The sequence below is a fragment of the Miniopterus natalensis genome, chromosome 18 (genome assembly GCF_054644295.1).
Source record: "Miniopterus natalensis isolate mMinNat1 chromosome 18, mMinNat1.hap1, whole genome shotgun sequence".
In the NCBI taxonomy this organism is placed as follows: domain Eukaryota; kingdom Metazoa; phylum Chordata; class Mammalia; order Chiroptera; family Miniopteridae; genus Miniopterus; species Miniopterus natalensis.
This window is the reverse complement of record NC_142098.1, coordinates 13,572,974-13,586,270: the sequence shown is the minus strand read 5'-3', so window position 1 is coordinate 13,586,270 and position 13,297 is coordinate 13,572,974. Positions and strand designations below refer to the sequence as shown.

Below are 13,297 nucleotides of genomic sequence, written 5' to 3'. Positions count from 1 at the left end.
AGGAGCCCAGGGGTCCCGGCTGGAGGCTGGACCTCGCTCCGCAGCACCCGGGGAGTGCCCGTCAAGCCGGTGGTGAACAGCCCAGGGAGGGGCTCCCTCTGCTCGCTCGCACCCTATATCTTCCTTCCGCCCAGAGCCACAGAGAGCAAGTTGTCTCTCCTGCCGTGCCAGCCCTGGAGAGATTGAGAGCTGGCCTTTATGTGCCCTCTCAACTGGCTTTAACGGACCAGAATCCTCCATTGCCCTTGTCTTTTTTCAAATTGGTAGTTTGGATAAGACACAAGCCATAGTTTGTGTGTGTATAGCTTCCCATATGACCTCTCTCCTACACCAAGTTGGGGTGAGAAACAGGACTCCCTCTTTCTAAAGCCCGCTGGGAGGGATGTGTGCAATCTGTGCTCTTGTTCTCTCTTCCCCCATGTCTCCAAAGCCGTGAGCTGAAGTGTGTGAAGTGCAAGGAAGGCCTGCCCATGGTGGTGATCCGAGCAGGAGATGCCTTCTGCAGGTAAGGCCTGGAGGAGGATAGGAGACCGTGGCAAACAGTCTCATTCAGAAGCTAGGATTGATTCCACTTCTGTGGCTTTATTCCTTGCACTTAAAAGCATTTAATCGCTTCAGTTCTGCTTCTAATGCCACTCCTCGTGATTCTGGAGTTGGTGGGGGAAGTATTGGTTTCCTGTGTGGATGCCATTCTCTCACCATTCAACTGTGTGGGTCAGGTGGCAGGAAGGTGTATGATGGAGCTTATGAGGAGAGTTGGCAGTAAGAGTGATTGGGGTGTAGGTGGGATGAGCATTTCTGCGCAGCTGGAACACATCTAAGGGCAATTTGGAATATCCTGGGATCTTGGGCAGGTGCTCCTCATGATGCCTGTTTTACTTATGAGGGATAGAGGAGTGGAGGGCGGGCTCAGCCTTCTTCCATCTCTGGGGGTCCTTTGGACAGGAACACAGACTTACTCTCAGAGGGGCCTGGACACCAGCATGTTCTGTTTTATCTGAAGCTCCTCTGTGCCCCTGTCACATCCTCTTTTCTATGTATGATAACTTTCACTAGATTCATAGTTCCACGAGGGCAGGGCTGGTCTCCCATTTTACCCCTATTAATTCCTGGTGATGTTGCATGGTTTGTATAGCAAATGAACATTTGTTGAATGAGTGACCGCTCACATCTTTAAATTGGTCTCCAGAGTCTTGGACTCCGCTTTCTAAAATATTCCAAAAAATAAACTAAAGGAACTGAGTAAATTGTTTTCCAAAAACTTGCTCGTCCCTGAACATCTTTTGGGAGCCTAGGAGACTTGGCGTGTGCTTAGTAGAATGAGGTATGTGCCACCAGGAAGTACATTTTAGGCAAGGAAGCCACTGCTTTAATCACTTCAGAGTATCTAAAAATGATAATCCCACCAGTCTGCTTGGAGAACTCACTGATACAAAGAGAGGCTACAGCAGCTCCGGGCTAGGCCTGCAGGACTCCCCCTCTTGTGCTTGCTCAGTTTTGGGAAAAGGTGGGAAGCTGACTTTCTGGTTGTAGGTTTTGGCAATCTAGGTTTTGAACATGTTTCCTCAATGATTGTGAGGATCAGCACGTGTGGGAAACCCTGGCCTGACCCAGAGGGAGAGTGTGGTTTCAGGAGACTAGTGGTGCAGGGAGGACATGGAGCGGGGCAACCAGGTGGTGATTTTCTCCCACCCCCCTCACACCCGGTGAGCAGGTGAAGTTGAGCATCTGTCTGCTGGGGAGCCTCACCGCACCCCAACCTTCATGGGAGTCATTTCCCATGGCTGGTCACTTGGGGTCTCTAGAGCTCCAGCATTTTTCTATTAAACACCAAGTTGAGTTTCTGTCCTCAAAGGACTTGTGGATTGTTTGATCGGCCCATTATAAGGAGTTTCTCTTCAGTGTTGGGGGGGATTGCTATGGACACAAGGACATCTGAGCAGGAGTAAGAAAGCAGACGTGGTACAGCTCCAGGCATGGGGCAGTGTTGCCCCCTCTGCTTGGGGTGCTGTTCTCCACCCTGTCTGCTGGGGTTGTCAGGAGAGCTTTAAAATGCAGATGCCTGGGTTTCATCCCAATGTACGGTGACGTAGTGATTCTAATGTGCATTCAAGGCTGACAGTCTCTGACCTCATGAGCCCGAGAATCAGCTGGAAGTTTCATCAAGAACACAAAATTCCCGGGACCTGCCCCAGAAGTTCTCATCTGTGGGTTTGGGGCAGAGCCCAGGACTCTGTTTGTAGGAACTTCCCGGGCATTTCTGGTCCTGGTGGGATCCTAGCACTAGAGAAGAGCCTATGTGGAACTTCAGGACACTGGGCCCCTGCAACCTTCTCAGTACTTCTCCCTTCACCCCAAGACATGTGTTCCTCTCCATGGGGGTCTTGGAAGGGGTCATCACCTCCGCTTAGGGAAGTGTTGGGGTGGCCTTGTGCTGCACCTGCCTGTGTCCATCTGTTCCATCAGCTGGGACTTTCTGAGTGCCTGTGGGTGCAGGTGGCACGCGGCTCCTGGCCCCTCAGACATCAGTTCACACTGGTAAGGATTGTGGGGGTGATGCAGGTGGGCCTTCCCATGTGGTGTGAGGCTCATCCTGGGGCAATCATACCTGCTGAGAACCCCTCCATGCTGACCTCTGGTCAGAGCGTCAATATCAAGATGCTTCTTTTAAAGATGGAAGTTGGTATAAGAAGGAAAAGGTAACTGAGCAAGCATTAGGCTGCTACCCTGCAGAGGCCAGTATTAGCAGCTTCCCTTTCTTGGCGTGGAGGGTAGGCAGCCTGGGCCACATGGCTATAGCCAGTGGTGGTTTGTGTTGCAGGGACTGTTTCAAGGTGTTCTACGTCCACAAGTTCAGAGCTGTGCTTGGGAAGAACCGGCTGATCTTTCCCGGAGAGAAGGTAGAGTGTGAGGTGACTCCTCTCTCGAGTCCCTGACTGAACAGCTCAGCCACTGGGCCCTGGCTTTTTACCCCTGCCACCCTTCCTGCAGGCAGCCTGTCCCAGCTGCATCCTACCAGCTGCATCCTACCAGCCCCTCCTGCTGTCCTGTGTCTGGGCTCTGAGGATGGACCCATGTCGGGGGGGGGGGGGGTGTGCATGTGTAAGGGCATGCTCATGTTGGAGATGTGGTGCCCTTCAGTGTTCCTTTTCTTCCAGGTGCTCCTGGCATGGTCTGGGGGCCCTTCTTCCAGCTCCATGGTCTGGCAGGTCCTTGAGGTGAGTCTCCACGCCGTTCTTCTGGGCCCAGGCTACCACCCAGCCAAGCTTGAGAGTGGAGGTCTGTCACCAAGGGGCTCTTGCTTAGAACTAGGGAGAGCAGCCCTGGAGGGTTCCCAGATGTGTATTCAAGAGATACACAAGCCAAGAGCTACGTCTGGAGTACCCAATGTGTCCCTGTTTAGCACTCTGTTCATTTGCTGTACTGTAGAAAAGTAATCTCTGGGAAAAGGTGGTCTCAAGGGGCACAGTGGGGCATTAGTCAAGGTGACCCTGAAGACATGGGCCTTCTCTCATCCTAGGGGTGTGTCTGGGACAGAACATTGAAATAGAAGCAGGTATCTTGGGAGACAAAGTGGCGTCGCCCTGGCAGCTTCCTTGAGAAGTTTAAGAGAATGAGGGGGCAGGGCAAGGGATGTTGCCAGGTGAAGCAGCATTAGTGGAGAAGACAAATTCTGTCAAGGTGGGGAGGGGAGAAGAAAGAGGAGTGCAGATGAGAGATGGCATGGGGCCTGTGCACTGGTTGTGTCAGCCTGCCCATATCACAGCGCTGGGGCAGTTACAGCTTCTCCCAATGGTGCGCCTTGGAAGCCCTCGCCAGGGGGTGGGACACACATGGATCTTCTGCACTCCCTGCGAGGGGTGTAGACTGGAGTGACGGGACAAGACTGCAGCCGTGGGGTGGTTTATACAGGGTCCTGGGAGGTGCCCAGGGCTCTAGCGTGGTGCATCTGCTGTCACTTTATGTCCGCTAAACCTGGCCAGATGTGAGATAAGCGCCTACTCCCCCAAATGTTTGTCCAGCACCTGGCGCTGCTCTTCCTTCTGAGGAGCAATTCCTTGTTTTTATACTTTTGTCCTGTTCCACGCTGAGCAGCCAGAGGAGCTTGGGTAGGGGGCACAGATGGTTGTGTGGATCCAGCTGCTGCTTGGGGCATTGCCAGGAGCAGGGGCAGACTTGGGGAGGGCAAGTTTTACAAGGGAGAGTGCAGGCGCCCAGGCAGGGATAGTTTAAAGTGAATCAGGTTGTACAGCTTCCCCATGTAGCCTGTGTACTACAGGCTGCCTTTTCCTGTAGGGTTCCAAGTCCAGACAGAGAATGATCTCTGTAGGGAAAGTGTCCTGTGGCTTCTGGCTGTAGTGCTGAGGACTAGTCCCTTTTCCTCTCCAGGGCCTGAGTCGAGATTCTGCCAAAAGATTGCGTTTTGTGCCAGGGGTTGTCTACATTGATGGTATGTATGGCCATTTCTCCTCCCGGGCCCCGGCCACTTGGGACAGGCCCCCTGAAACATCTGGCACTGTGCCCATGCCCAGGCCCTGGTGGGGATGTTTCTCTGGAGACAGTGCACATGTCAACAACCAAAGGCACTGCTGTTTTCATAAGTAAGACAGCCAGAGAGTCAGGCAGGAGCGTCTGCCTGGCCCCCTCTGTGGGGTCTAGGGCAGAGTGAGAGGTTTGAGTTCATTGCCCAAGGGGCCAGATACTAACCTGCCCCACCTCTCCCCTCCCACCTCGTTTCTCAGCCATGGCAGAGAACCCACTGTCCACTCTGAAAATGCTCCTCCAAGGAGAAGGTTTCTACAGAAACCGCTGCCCTGCAGAGCACAGCCTTGAGATTTCTTGAATCTCTCATGTGTTGATCCTGTCCTGCCTGCCTGGGGCTCTTCTGTAAGCCCTGACTCCTTTCTGCCTTCTTGTTTCAGAGGGAGCAGCCTGTGGACAGAGCCCAGAGGACAGAGCCAAAACCCTAGCCGAGATGAAGCTGATCCTGCAGACAGTTGGTTTCCCCTGGCACATTGTTGCCTTAGAAGAGGTGAGTAGCCCACCCCTGAAAGGGCCCATTGAAGTGCCCACTGAGATGTTCACAAGGGGTGCATTCCCACATGTTGGGGCCAGGCTGCGGGCCTCTTGCCTGGGCCTCTTCCTCAGTATGTACAGAGCTGGGCCTAGGCTTCACACAACTTCCTCCACCTTTTTTGCCCTGCAAGGTATTCAGCCTGCCACCATCTGTGCTTCGCTGCTTTGCCCAGGAGCCCTCAGGGACCAAGGGAGCCTACAAGGCAGCTGTGGACAGTTTCCTCCAGCAGCAGCATGCACCAGCCCAGGGGCAGGAGCAGCAGAGCCAACCTGGCACTGAGGAACTCCAGAGTCCAGCTGTGTTACCCACAACTGTCCAGACCAAGGCTCAGCCACACATAGCTTCCCAGACAGAGGCTCATCTACCCACAACTGCCCAGACTGAGGCTCTATCTAGACTGTTTGACTCAGTGAAGACACTGACAGCCAAGGAGGAACTTCTGCAGACCCTGCGGTGAGCTCCCCTTACCCTCAGGTCCTGGCCTGCCCTACCTGTGTCTGAGATCCCCTGTCCTGCTCTGCAGGACCCACTTGATCCTGCATGTGGCCCGGACCCATGGCTACTCCAAGGTGATGATGGGGGACAGCTGCACCCGCCTGGCCATCAAGCTCATGACTAGCCTGGCCCTGGGGAGAGGGGCATTCCTGGCCTGGGACACGGTACTCATGGGGCAGGCAACCCTGGGACCCCTCTCTCCCTCACCCCTTGGGCCCCTTCACTTGAAAGTAGTGTCTTGTGAATCAGTCTTGGGGTCTCCCTCGTGGAGGGAGGAGCCTATAAACCCCCAGCTGGCAGGGAAGGAGGGGGACTGAGCCTATCAGCTGGGTGCAGTGAAGAGCATCCCCCCCTCCAGGGCTTCTCTGACGAGCGGCATGGCGACGTGGTGGTGGTGCGGCCTATGCGTGATCACACACTGAAGGAGATTGCCTTCTACAACCGCCTGTTTGCTATCCCCTCTGTCTTCACACCGGCCATCGACACCAAGGTAACCTGCAGGGACAGGGCAGAGGTCGCCGGCACATTTTGGCTGGTGGCCTAAGCTATGTCCACACCAGCCCTCTGGCCTCAGTGCTTGCTACCTGGTGCCATAGCGGAGTCCCTGTGTCCCCCAGCATCCTCAGAGCAAATACAGGGCATCCCTTTGAGTTGGAGAACAATCTGCTGCTCTCTGGGAAAGGGCTCATTAGGAGAGGAAGTTGTCACCCACTGGTGCCCCTGTCCCTGGGAATGCAAGGTGCCCAACTAGGGGGTCATGGACAGGGAGGGGATGATGGAGGGGCAGGATAAGCTTTGTCAGAGACACTTACATTTTTTTATATACGGAATTTTAAATAATGGCTGTTTTTAGCTACAAGGACACTGTAGAAGTGTGTGCCTGGTTCGCTCCAGTCCTAACATGGCAGACTCGGGAGCTGACAGTGTGGAGAACTCTATGGGCCCCACTCTAGGTGGCCCCTTGGCCAGGCCTGAGGGCTGCTCCTCTGCACCAGGGCCACTCCTGCAGCCCCCCCATCTGATTGTCCCTAGGCCCCCGAAAAGGCCAGCATCCACCGGCTTATGGAAGCCTTCATGCTCAGGCTGCAGGCCCAGTTCCCTTCCACGATCAGCACAGTGTACAGGTGTGTGTATTTGTGCCCGTGGAGTCGGGGTGGGGGGTGGGCACTGAGCTCACCACCCTGGGGCTCAGACCAGGGCAGGAGCAAGCCCTGGTTAACTGGTGGTGCGTCTGTGTCCTGTCCTCACGCTGCCAGAACGAGTGAGAAGCTGGTCAAGGCCCCCAGGGAAGGCAGTGCTGGTGACTCCCCAGGCCCCCGTTGCCTGCTCTGCATGTGTACACTGGACATCGACACTGCTGGTCTGTACTTCATCTCCTCGGGTGCTTGGGTGGAGAGGGAGGGGTACCAGTGAGTGGGTGCTGGGGTTCAGCAGTCACAAGGTCCCTTCAACTCATTTCTGTTTGCAGATAGTGCCACAGCTTTTGGGGCCCAGACCTCACATCTCTCCCAGACGCAGCCCCCCACCCCACCAGCTGGGACGCCCACAACACCCTGCTGCTCTGCAGAGGTGGGCAGGGCCCAGGGCTGCTGCCAGGGGGCTGGGCCCTGTGGGAGGTGAGTCCTTTCCCTGACCCATCCCACCCCATGCCACCCTATGGCTGGTCCCTTATAGCTACACAGAGGGTGGCAGTACACCTGGGATTAAGCCCTCGGGCCCTGCATTGAGGGGGCCGAGACCAGGCACACAGGTCCAGCTCTGCTCTCACAGGGAGGACTCTCGAGCCCTTGTCATCGAGCAGCTGTGCTATGGGTGCCGTGTGAACATGAAGGACTTGGTGAGTGGATGCCTGCCTTATGATGGGTGAGGGTTAAGTGGGCAGGTTGGCACTGGCTTAGCTTTGTGCCACGCAGCCTGTTGCCCATGCCAGTTCTCTTTTGCAGCCGTCCCTGGACCCCCTGCCACCCTACATCCTGACCGAGGCCCAGCTCCGTAGCCAGAGGTACTGGTACTCACTGTGCTGGGAGCCCTGGGATGGGGTCCTTCTAGGCCTGAGCACCTTTGGGCTGATTCCCACTGTGTGGCTTCCTCCAGAGCCTGGGTCTTACGGGAGATGCAAGAGTATCTGGTTGAGGACAGTGACGATGAGGCACAGACCGATGAGAGCTGAGCCTAAGAATGGACACCTAGGACCACCCTGCCAGGACCTCTGCCATGCTGGAGCAGGACAGCAAGGACGGAAAGGCGACATATCCGTTTGTATAAATAAAAATGTTTTTAATTAAAAAACTCTACAGTACGCGTGGGGAAAGGAGGGCCGGGGCCCCTGACCCAGTGTCTCTGGCACTGGGCCCAGCAGGGACGACGGAAAGGGACAGCAGTCCTGTGCTGGGCCGTGGAGGGGCCACAGCTTCCTTCTGACAGCAGCATCAAGGCTCAGTGGGCCAGGAGGACCTGTCACAGCTGGTGGCCTCAGACTGGGTTATCTGCTTCTGTGGCCTGAGGAGCACTGTCCTTCCTGCTAGGCCGGCTCCTTCATTCACGGTGCTCAAGGAGCCTGGCCCCTACTCCTTCTCGCGGGTCCACTTGATCATGGTCTCCGGTGAGCGGTATAGGAAGATAAGCTTGGCATATAGCTCCTCTTCCAGCTCCAGCTCCCGGGTCTCCCGCACCAGGAAGATGTCCTGGCAGAGCTTGAGAATTCGGTCCACACACGGCAGCTCCTCGAACATGATGGAGTGAGAGATCTCACTGAAGAAGCCACGTACAAACTTCCCGATGACCAGCACGATGGACACATAGAGCCCCATGATCCTGCAGGCAGGGGCAGGTGAGTTCTGGGGGCTGCTGCCCATAGCCACACCCCAGCCCCCCCGTCACCGCACACTCACCCGTAGCCAGCCAGGAAGCCTAGGCTCGGTGGGCTGACCTTGTCATTGAAGATGACCATGGGCAGCAGGTTGCATTCAGCCTGGCAGTTCTCTAGCTCAATGACCCACCACTCAAGGAAGCCAGAAGCCCCGGAACCCACACGCTCCCTCCGCAGCTGGATGCGCACACCGAGGTAGTCAGCCTCCTCATCTGGGTCAGAGCCATGAGACAGTAAGGGCCACCACCCTCTTCCAGGGCAGAGGCCATGGCCCAGCACCCCCCTCCCCCAAACACACTCACTGGGCTGCAGCTGCTTCACGGGGTTGGCTTCAGGCCCGTTGGGGGCACGGATGTACTTGGGGAAGAGGTTAGGGATAACCCTGTGGGGAGGAGTCCAGTAGATCAGCTCTGGCCCAGCCTTCCTGGTGCCCCCAGGCCCCCTGGTCCCCACTCACACTGACTGGTCCGAGGTGCCCTCCAATAGGCTGGCCAGTTGCCGCCGCTCAGTACTATTGGGGGCCAAGTCCAGGGTATGCTTCTCATTGGTGTACTCTACAGTGCCTCCCTTGGCCAGGTCCCTGCAGGCAAGGGTACAGTGTGACCCACCAAGGAGTGCATCCCACCCAGGCCCCACCCAAGCCCAGAACATTACCTTTGGAAGTTCCAGGTGAAGCGCACGGTAATGTCGGCAGTGCCATTGTACAGCTCCCGCTTCATCTGGGCCCGGCTTGGTGGGCTGATGCGCCACAGGGCCCCAGAGCTGCCTTCAATCTGTGCTGTGACGATGTCCTCAGGGCTGTACTGGCTGATGAACTGCATGGCCAGCTGGGCACAGGACGGCATTTCAGTGGGGTGAGGCCAGGCTACCCCTCCCCCCAAGCTGTCCCTTCCCCGGCAGATGTAGCGTGAGGGCTGCTTACCGGGTGGGGGTCAAACTGCCTGGACAGCTCCTCATAGGCCTGGTGTGTAAAGGGCACGATGGATGGCTGCTGGGCACTCATGGTGAACAGAGGCTGGGGGTGGAAACGGTGACGTGGTGCTGGGGGAGCCTCCCTTGAACCCCCAGGTTGCCAGCACCCAGGCCAAGCTCTGCATAGTCCATGAGGACAGGAAAGTGGAGGAGTGGGAATTGGGGCTGCCTGGCCAGAGTCCTCTGTGCGGGCAGAGCATGCACCTGCACTGCTTCCCCTGGCTGGAGTAGAAGGTGGCTGCTCACCTCGTAGCCACCCAGCTTGAGAGTGACGGTGACATCTATGGGCTGATTGACAACTCCGACAACGGAGCGCACCAGAGACATGAAGAGCAGCGGGAACCAGATGATGCCCACAAGGAAGATGATTATAAGGCCGCCCATGCCATACTTAACAATCTTCTTCTTCTTCTGTCCCTTGGGCTGTGGGTATTTCTGGTGGAGGGGGCAGGGTACAGGTCAACTGCTCAGCTCTGCCCTCCCACTGCCCTGCCTTGTGCAGGCCTCCATCCCTGCTCTCTGGCCACAAGTGCGGTCTCAGACCCCTCCCTGCTGCTCTGAGCTGTCCTCCACACCCCAACACTTCCATCCTCAAGGCCATGGTCTTGGACTCATCCAGTGGGCCCAAAAAGTCAAACTTTGATTGAACATCCAAACTGACTGCAGAGCTATAGCAGCTAAGATTGGTGCTACACAGGACAGACAGATCAATGGAAAGACAGTCCAAAAACAAACCCACAGGTAGAGACAGGTGCCAACCACTCAGTGGGGAAAAGGCAGTCTTTTCGACAAATGGTGCTGGGACAGCTAGACATCCACATGCAAAAGAATAAAGGCAGACCCTTACACTGCATAAAAAAATTAAGACCTAAGTCAATTAAACTCTTAAGGGCAAATCTTTGTACCTTATATTTGCCTAAAAATCCTCAGATCTAACACCAAAAGCACAAACAAAAAAATTAAACTAGGCATTATGCAAAATAGACTTGTGCTTCAGAGGACACCATCAAAAAAGTAAAATGACAACCCACAGATTTGGGGAAAATACTTGCAAGCTGTATATCTGATAGAGTCTGGTGTCTAGAATATTTATGGAACCCTCAACTCAATAAAAGGTATAGATGTACCACCTTTTGTTTATCCAACAGCTGCTTAACCCAAGGAAAAAATAGACAAAGTCTCCGAACAGACATTTCTCTGAAAGACAGACATGGCCAATAAGCTCTAGAAAAGATGCTTATCGTTAGCCAATAGGGAAATGCAAATCTAAACCATAAGGATGGGTAAAAAAAGTCAATGACAAGTGTTGACAAGGATGTGGAAGAGATTGGCGGGACTGAAATGGTACAGTCACCATGGAAAACAGCTCCTTGAGAGTGAAACCTAGAGTTACCTCATGACCCAGCAATGCCACTCCTGTGTGTCTACCCGGAAGAAATGGAAACTGGTGTGTCCACAATCTTATATGTGAGCATATATAACAGCACTTTCAATAATAACAAACCCAAATGTCCATCGCCATTTGGAACTGTTGGATAAACAAAAGGTAACATGAGCCCTAACCCTAACCACAGACCAAGCCCTAGCCCTAGCCCTAAATGTAACCCTAGACCAGGGGTGGGGAACGTCCTGGCCTTAACAAAGCAACCGCAGGCGGGACTCGAAATTCACTAAGTCCAGGAGCTTGCTTCATAGCTAATTTTTAAGTTGATAATTTTGTATGACCTGCGAACGATGTTATAAATATCCAGTGGCCCTTGGCAGAGAAAACATTCCCCACCCCTGCCCTAGGCTTAGCTCCAACTCCCTAGCCATAGCCCAAGCCCTAACCCTAATATTTTACCTAGCCATAACCCTACTCCAAACCCTAAAAATAACCCTGTCCCTATCCATAACCCTAACAACAAAAAGAACACTTCAGCCATAAAAAGAAAAATTCTGACACATATTACAACATGGATAAACCTTGATCATCTGAGTGAAAGCCAGTCACAAAAGACCACGCATCATGTGATTTCATTTATATAGAATGCCTAGGACAGGCAAATCTATATAAAAGTAGGTGGTGGCTGCCAGGAGCTGGGCAATGAGGGGAATGGAAAGTGACTGCTAATGGGAATAGGGTTTCTTTTAGTGATGAGCATTTTCTAAAATTGTGATGGTTACACAACTCTAAATATACTAGAATCCACCAAATTGTACACTTTTATGTATGAATTCTCTCTCAATAAAACTGCTAAAAAAGAACAAAAATTCAGCTAACATTATGGCCAGGCCTCTTCCACAGAGCAATTTGCTCGGGCCGCTCTGCCAACTGCCTGCCCCTAACAGGGTCTAGTTCACTACCCCTCTCTAAGAAGCTCCTCCTGGCTGCCAGGAAGAGTTGTAGAAATGCTCTCTTGTCCACAGTGGCTTTCTGGCCTCATGTTGCCATGGCTGTGAGCCCAGGGAGGGGCCACCAGTGTTGTCTGGTTCTCGCAGTGCCCATCTGCCCCAATGGGGAGTGACCAGTGTCCCCTCTCCACTCCCGCCTTGCACCCAGGCACCTTTTCTGTCTCTCGGCTGCACTTGATGATGAAGATGTTGGCATAGATGTCCTCCACGCACATCCAATTGGACAAGGACAGCGTGGTGTCTGTCCATACCCAGTCCATCACAGCCCGCAGCTCCACCAGGAATGGCACCAGCCGGAACCTGCTCGAGACCAGGGGACCCATCAGGAGGAGCTGAGGGGGCAGCCTTGACCCCACCCATGGACCAACCCACACTCACCCCTGGAAGAGGAAGAGGTTGAGGTGGTTGTATTTCTTGGTGAGGAAGTTGCCAAGGATGCGGGTGGGGTAGCCACAGCGGATCTGGTAGGCAGACAGGGCGAAGTAGATGCACTTCACGAAGTACCACAGCTGGGCCACTGCATTCTGGCTGAACATCCTAGATGGGACAGGAAGCCCGGATCAGGGCACCCCACCCGAGTCCAGTAGCTGGAGCTCCAAGGGCCCTGGATCCAACTGCAGCTCTGCCAGGCACCACAAAGTATGTCTCTGCAGGTTGGGCCTGACCCCCTAGCACCCACCTCTCAGTGACAGCGGGCAGGATGAAGAACATCCAGAAGTGGATGGCCAGCACCAGAACGACCTGGAAGGCCAGCTTGCCCAGCACGGTCTTGCGCAGGTAGAGGGCACGGTCGATGACCATAGTGCTAAACTGGATCAGCAGCATGACCAGGAAGGCCTCAGGTACCTGGTCATCCGACAGGGAGGACGTGATGTCCGTAGCCGCTGAATGCTTCTGTGGCCAGGAAAGGAAAAGTCAGGGAGAGCTGGGGTAGCCCTTGGGCTCTGTGTCCATTGGGGGCCCTGAGCCCAGCTCACCCCAAAGGCCCAGAAGCCAAAGATGATAATGATGAAGTCGACCACATCAGCTAGGAACATGAGGGCGTAGACGTCAGTGGCTGCGCGGTACTTGGTGTGCAGGATGTCGTGGAAGAAACGCCGCAGGGGCCGGTACATACTCTGGGCCCTGCGGGCAGGCGGAAGGGAGCTCAGCTTAGTACCACCTTGGTTGCTCCCTCCCATGCCTCCCCTAGGCCACTCCCAGGATGGTCACTCACAGGGACAGGCAGAAGGTCTGCAGCCAGATGCCCACCGCCCTCACTTTTTCCCGGGGACGACTCCGCTTCTTTTCTCTCCGAGAGGTGGCTGTTGCCTCCTCCCCGTCGTCCTCAGTCTCGGCTTCTGTGGGGGAGCAGTTGCCGCTGATGGACTGGGGCCTAGCTCAGCACCTGACCGTCCTGAGAGCCCCCCAAGGGGCTGCCATCACCCCATTTCACAGACCAGCAAACTAAGCACAGAGCCCTTCCAGCATCACCAGCAGTGGGCCAGCTA

At 54.9% G+C, this 13,297-nt stretch overlaps 2 protein-coding genes across 5 annotated transcripts in view; one reads left to right on the top strand and one right to left on the bottom strand.

Annotated features, from left to right (window-relative positions):
* CTU2 (cytosolic thiouridylase subunit 2) overlaps window positions 1–7,861 on the top strand; it is a 43,431-nt gene extending 35,570 nt beyond the window's left edge. For 3 of the 4 annotated variants that reach the window (XM_016197369.2, XM_087827088.1, XM_016197379.2), the window contains 14 exons: window positions 431–505; window positions 2,822–2,900; window positions 3,159–3,218; window positions 4,390–4,450; window positions 4,923–5,032; window positions 5,208–5,530; window positions 5,601–5,736; window positions 5,931–6,062; window positions 6,605–6,696; window positions 6,829–6,932; window positions 7,041–7,188; window positions 7,343–7,409; window positions 7,516–7,574; window positions 7,667–7,861. In XM_016197369.2, the coding sequence (XP_016052855.2) occupies window positions 431–505; window positions 2,822–2,900; window positions 3,159–3,218; window positions 4,390–4,450; window positions 4,923–5,032; window positions 5,208–5,530; window positions 5,601–5,736; window positions 5,931–6,062; window positions 6,605–6,696; window positions 6,829–6,932; window positions 7,041–7,188; window positions 7,343–7,409; window positions 7,516–7,574; window positions 7,667–7,742 (1,522 nt within the window). In that variant the 3' untranslated portion in view covers window positions 7,743–7,861. The remainder of the gene's footprint in view (window positions 1–430; window positions 506–2,821; window positions 2,901–3,158; window positions 3,219–4,389; window positions 4,451–4,922; window positions 5,033–5,207; window positions 5,531–5,600; window positions 5,737–5,930; window positions 6,063–6,604; window positions 6,697–6,828; window positions 6,933–7,040; window positions 7,189–7,342; window positions 7,410–7,515; window positions 7,575–7,666) is intronic. The other variant, XM_016197386.2, reaches the window with a different exon arrangement.
* The window catches only part of PIEZO1 (piezo type mechanosensitive ion channel component 1 (Er blood group)), a 60,643-nt gene continuing 55,174 nt past the window's right edge, over window positions 7,829–13,297 (bottom strand). Inside the window, exons 40-51 of the mRNA XM_087827090.1 lie at window positions 13,024–13,147; window positions 12,785–12,932; window positions 12,487–12,701; window positions 12,186–12,344; window positions 11,960–12,107; window positions 9,660–9,848; window positions 9,364–9,456; window positions 9,096–9,268; window positions 8,899–9,021; window positions 8,744–8,823; window positions 8,464–8,653; window positions 7,829–8,386 (exon numbers count right to left, since the gene is read on the bottom strand). Coding sequence (XP_087683216.1) covers window positions 8,137–8,386; window positions 8,464–8,653; window positions 8,744–8,823; window positions 8,899–9,021; window positions 9,096–9,268; window positions 9,364–9,456; window positions 9,660–9,848; window positions 11,960–12,107; window positions 12,186–12,344; window positions 12,487–12,701; window positions 12,785–12,932; window positions 13,024–13,147 — 1,892 coding nt within the window. The 3' untranslated portion in view covers window positions 7,829–8,136. The remainder of the gene's footprint in view (window positions 8,387–8,463; window positions 8,654–8,743; window positions 8,824–8,898; window positions 9,022–9,095; window positions 9,269–9,363; window positions 9,457–9,659; window positions 9,849–11,959; window positions 12,108–12,185; window positions 12,345–12,486; window positions 12,702–12,784; window positions 12,933–13,023; window positions 13,148–13,297) is intronic.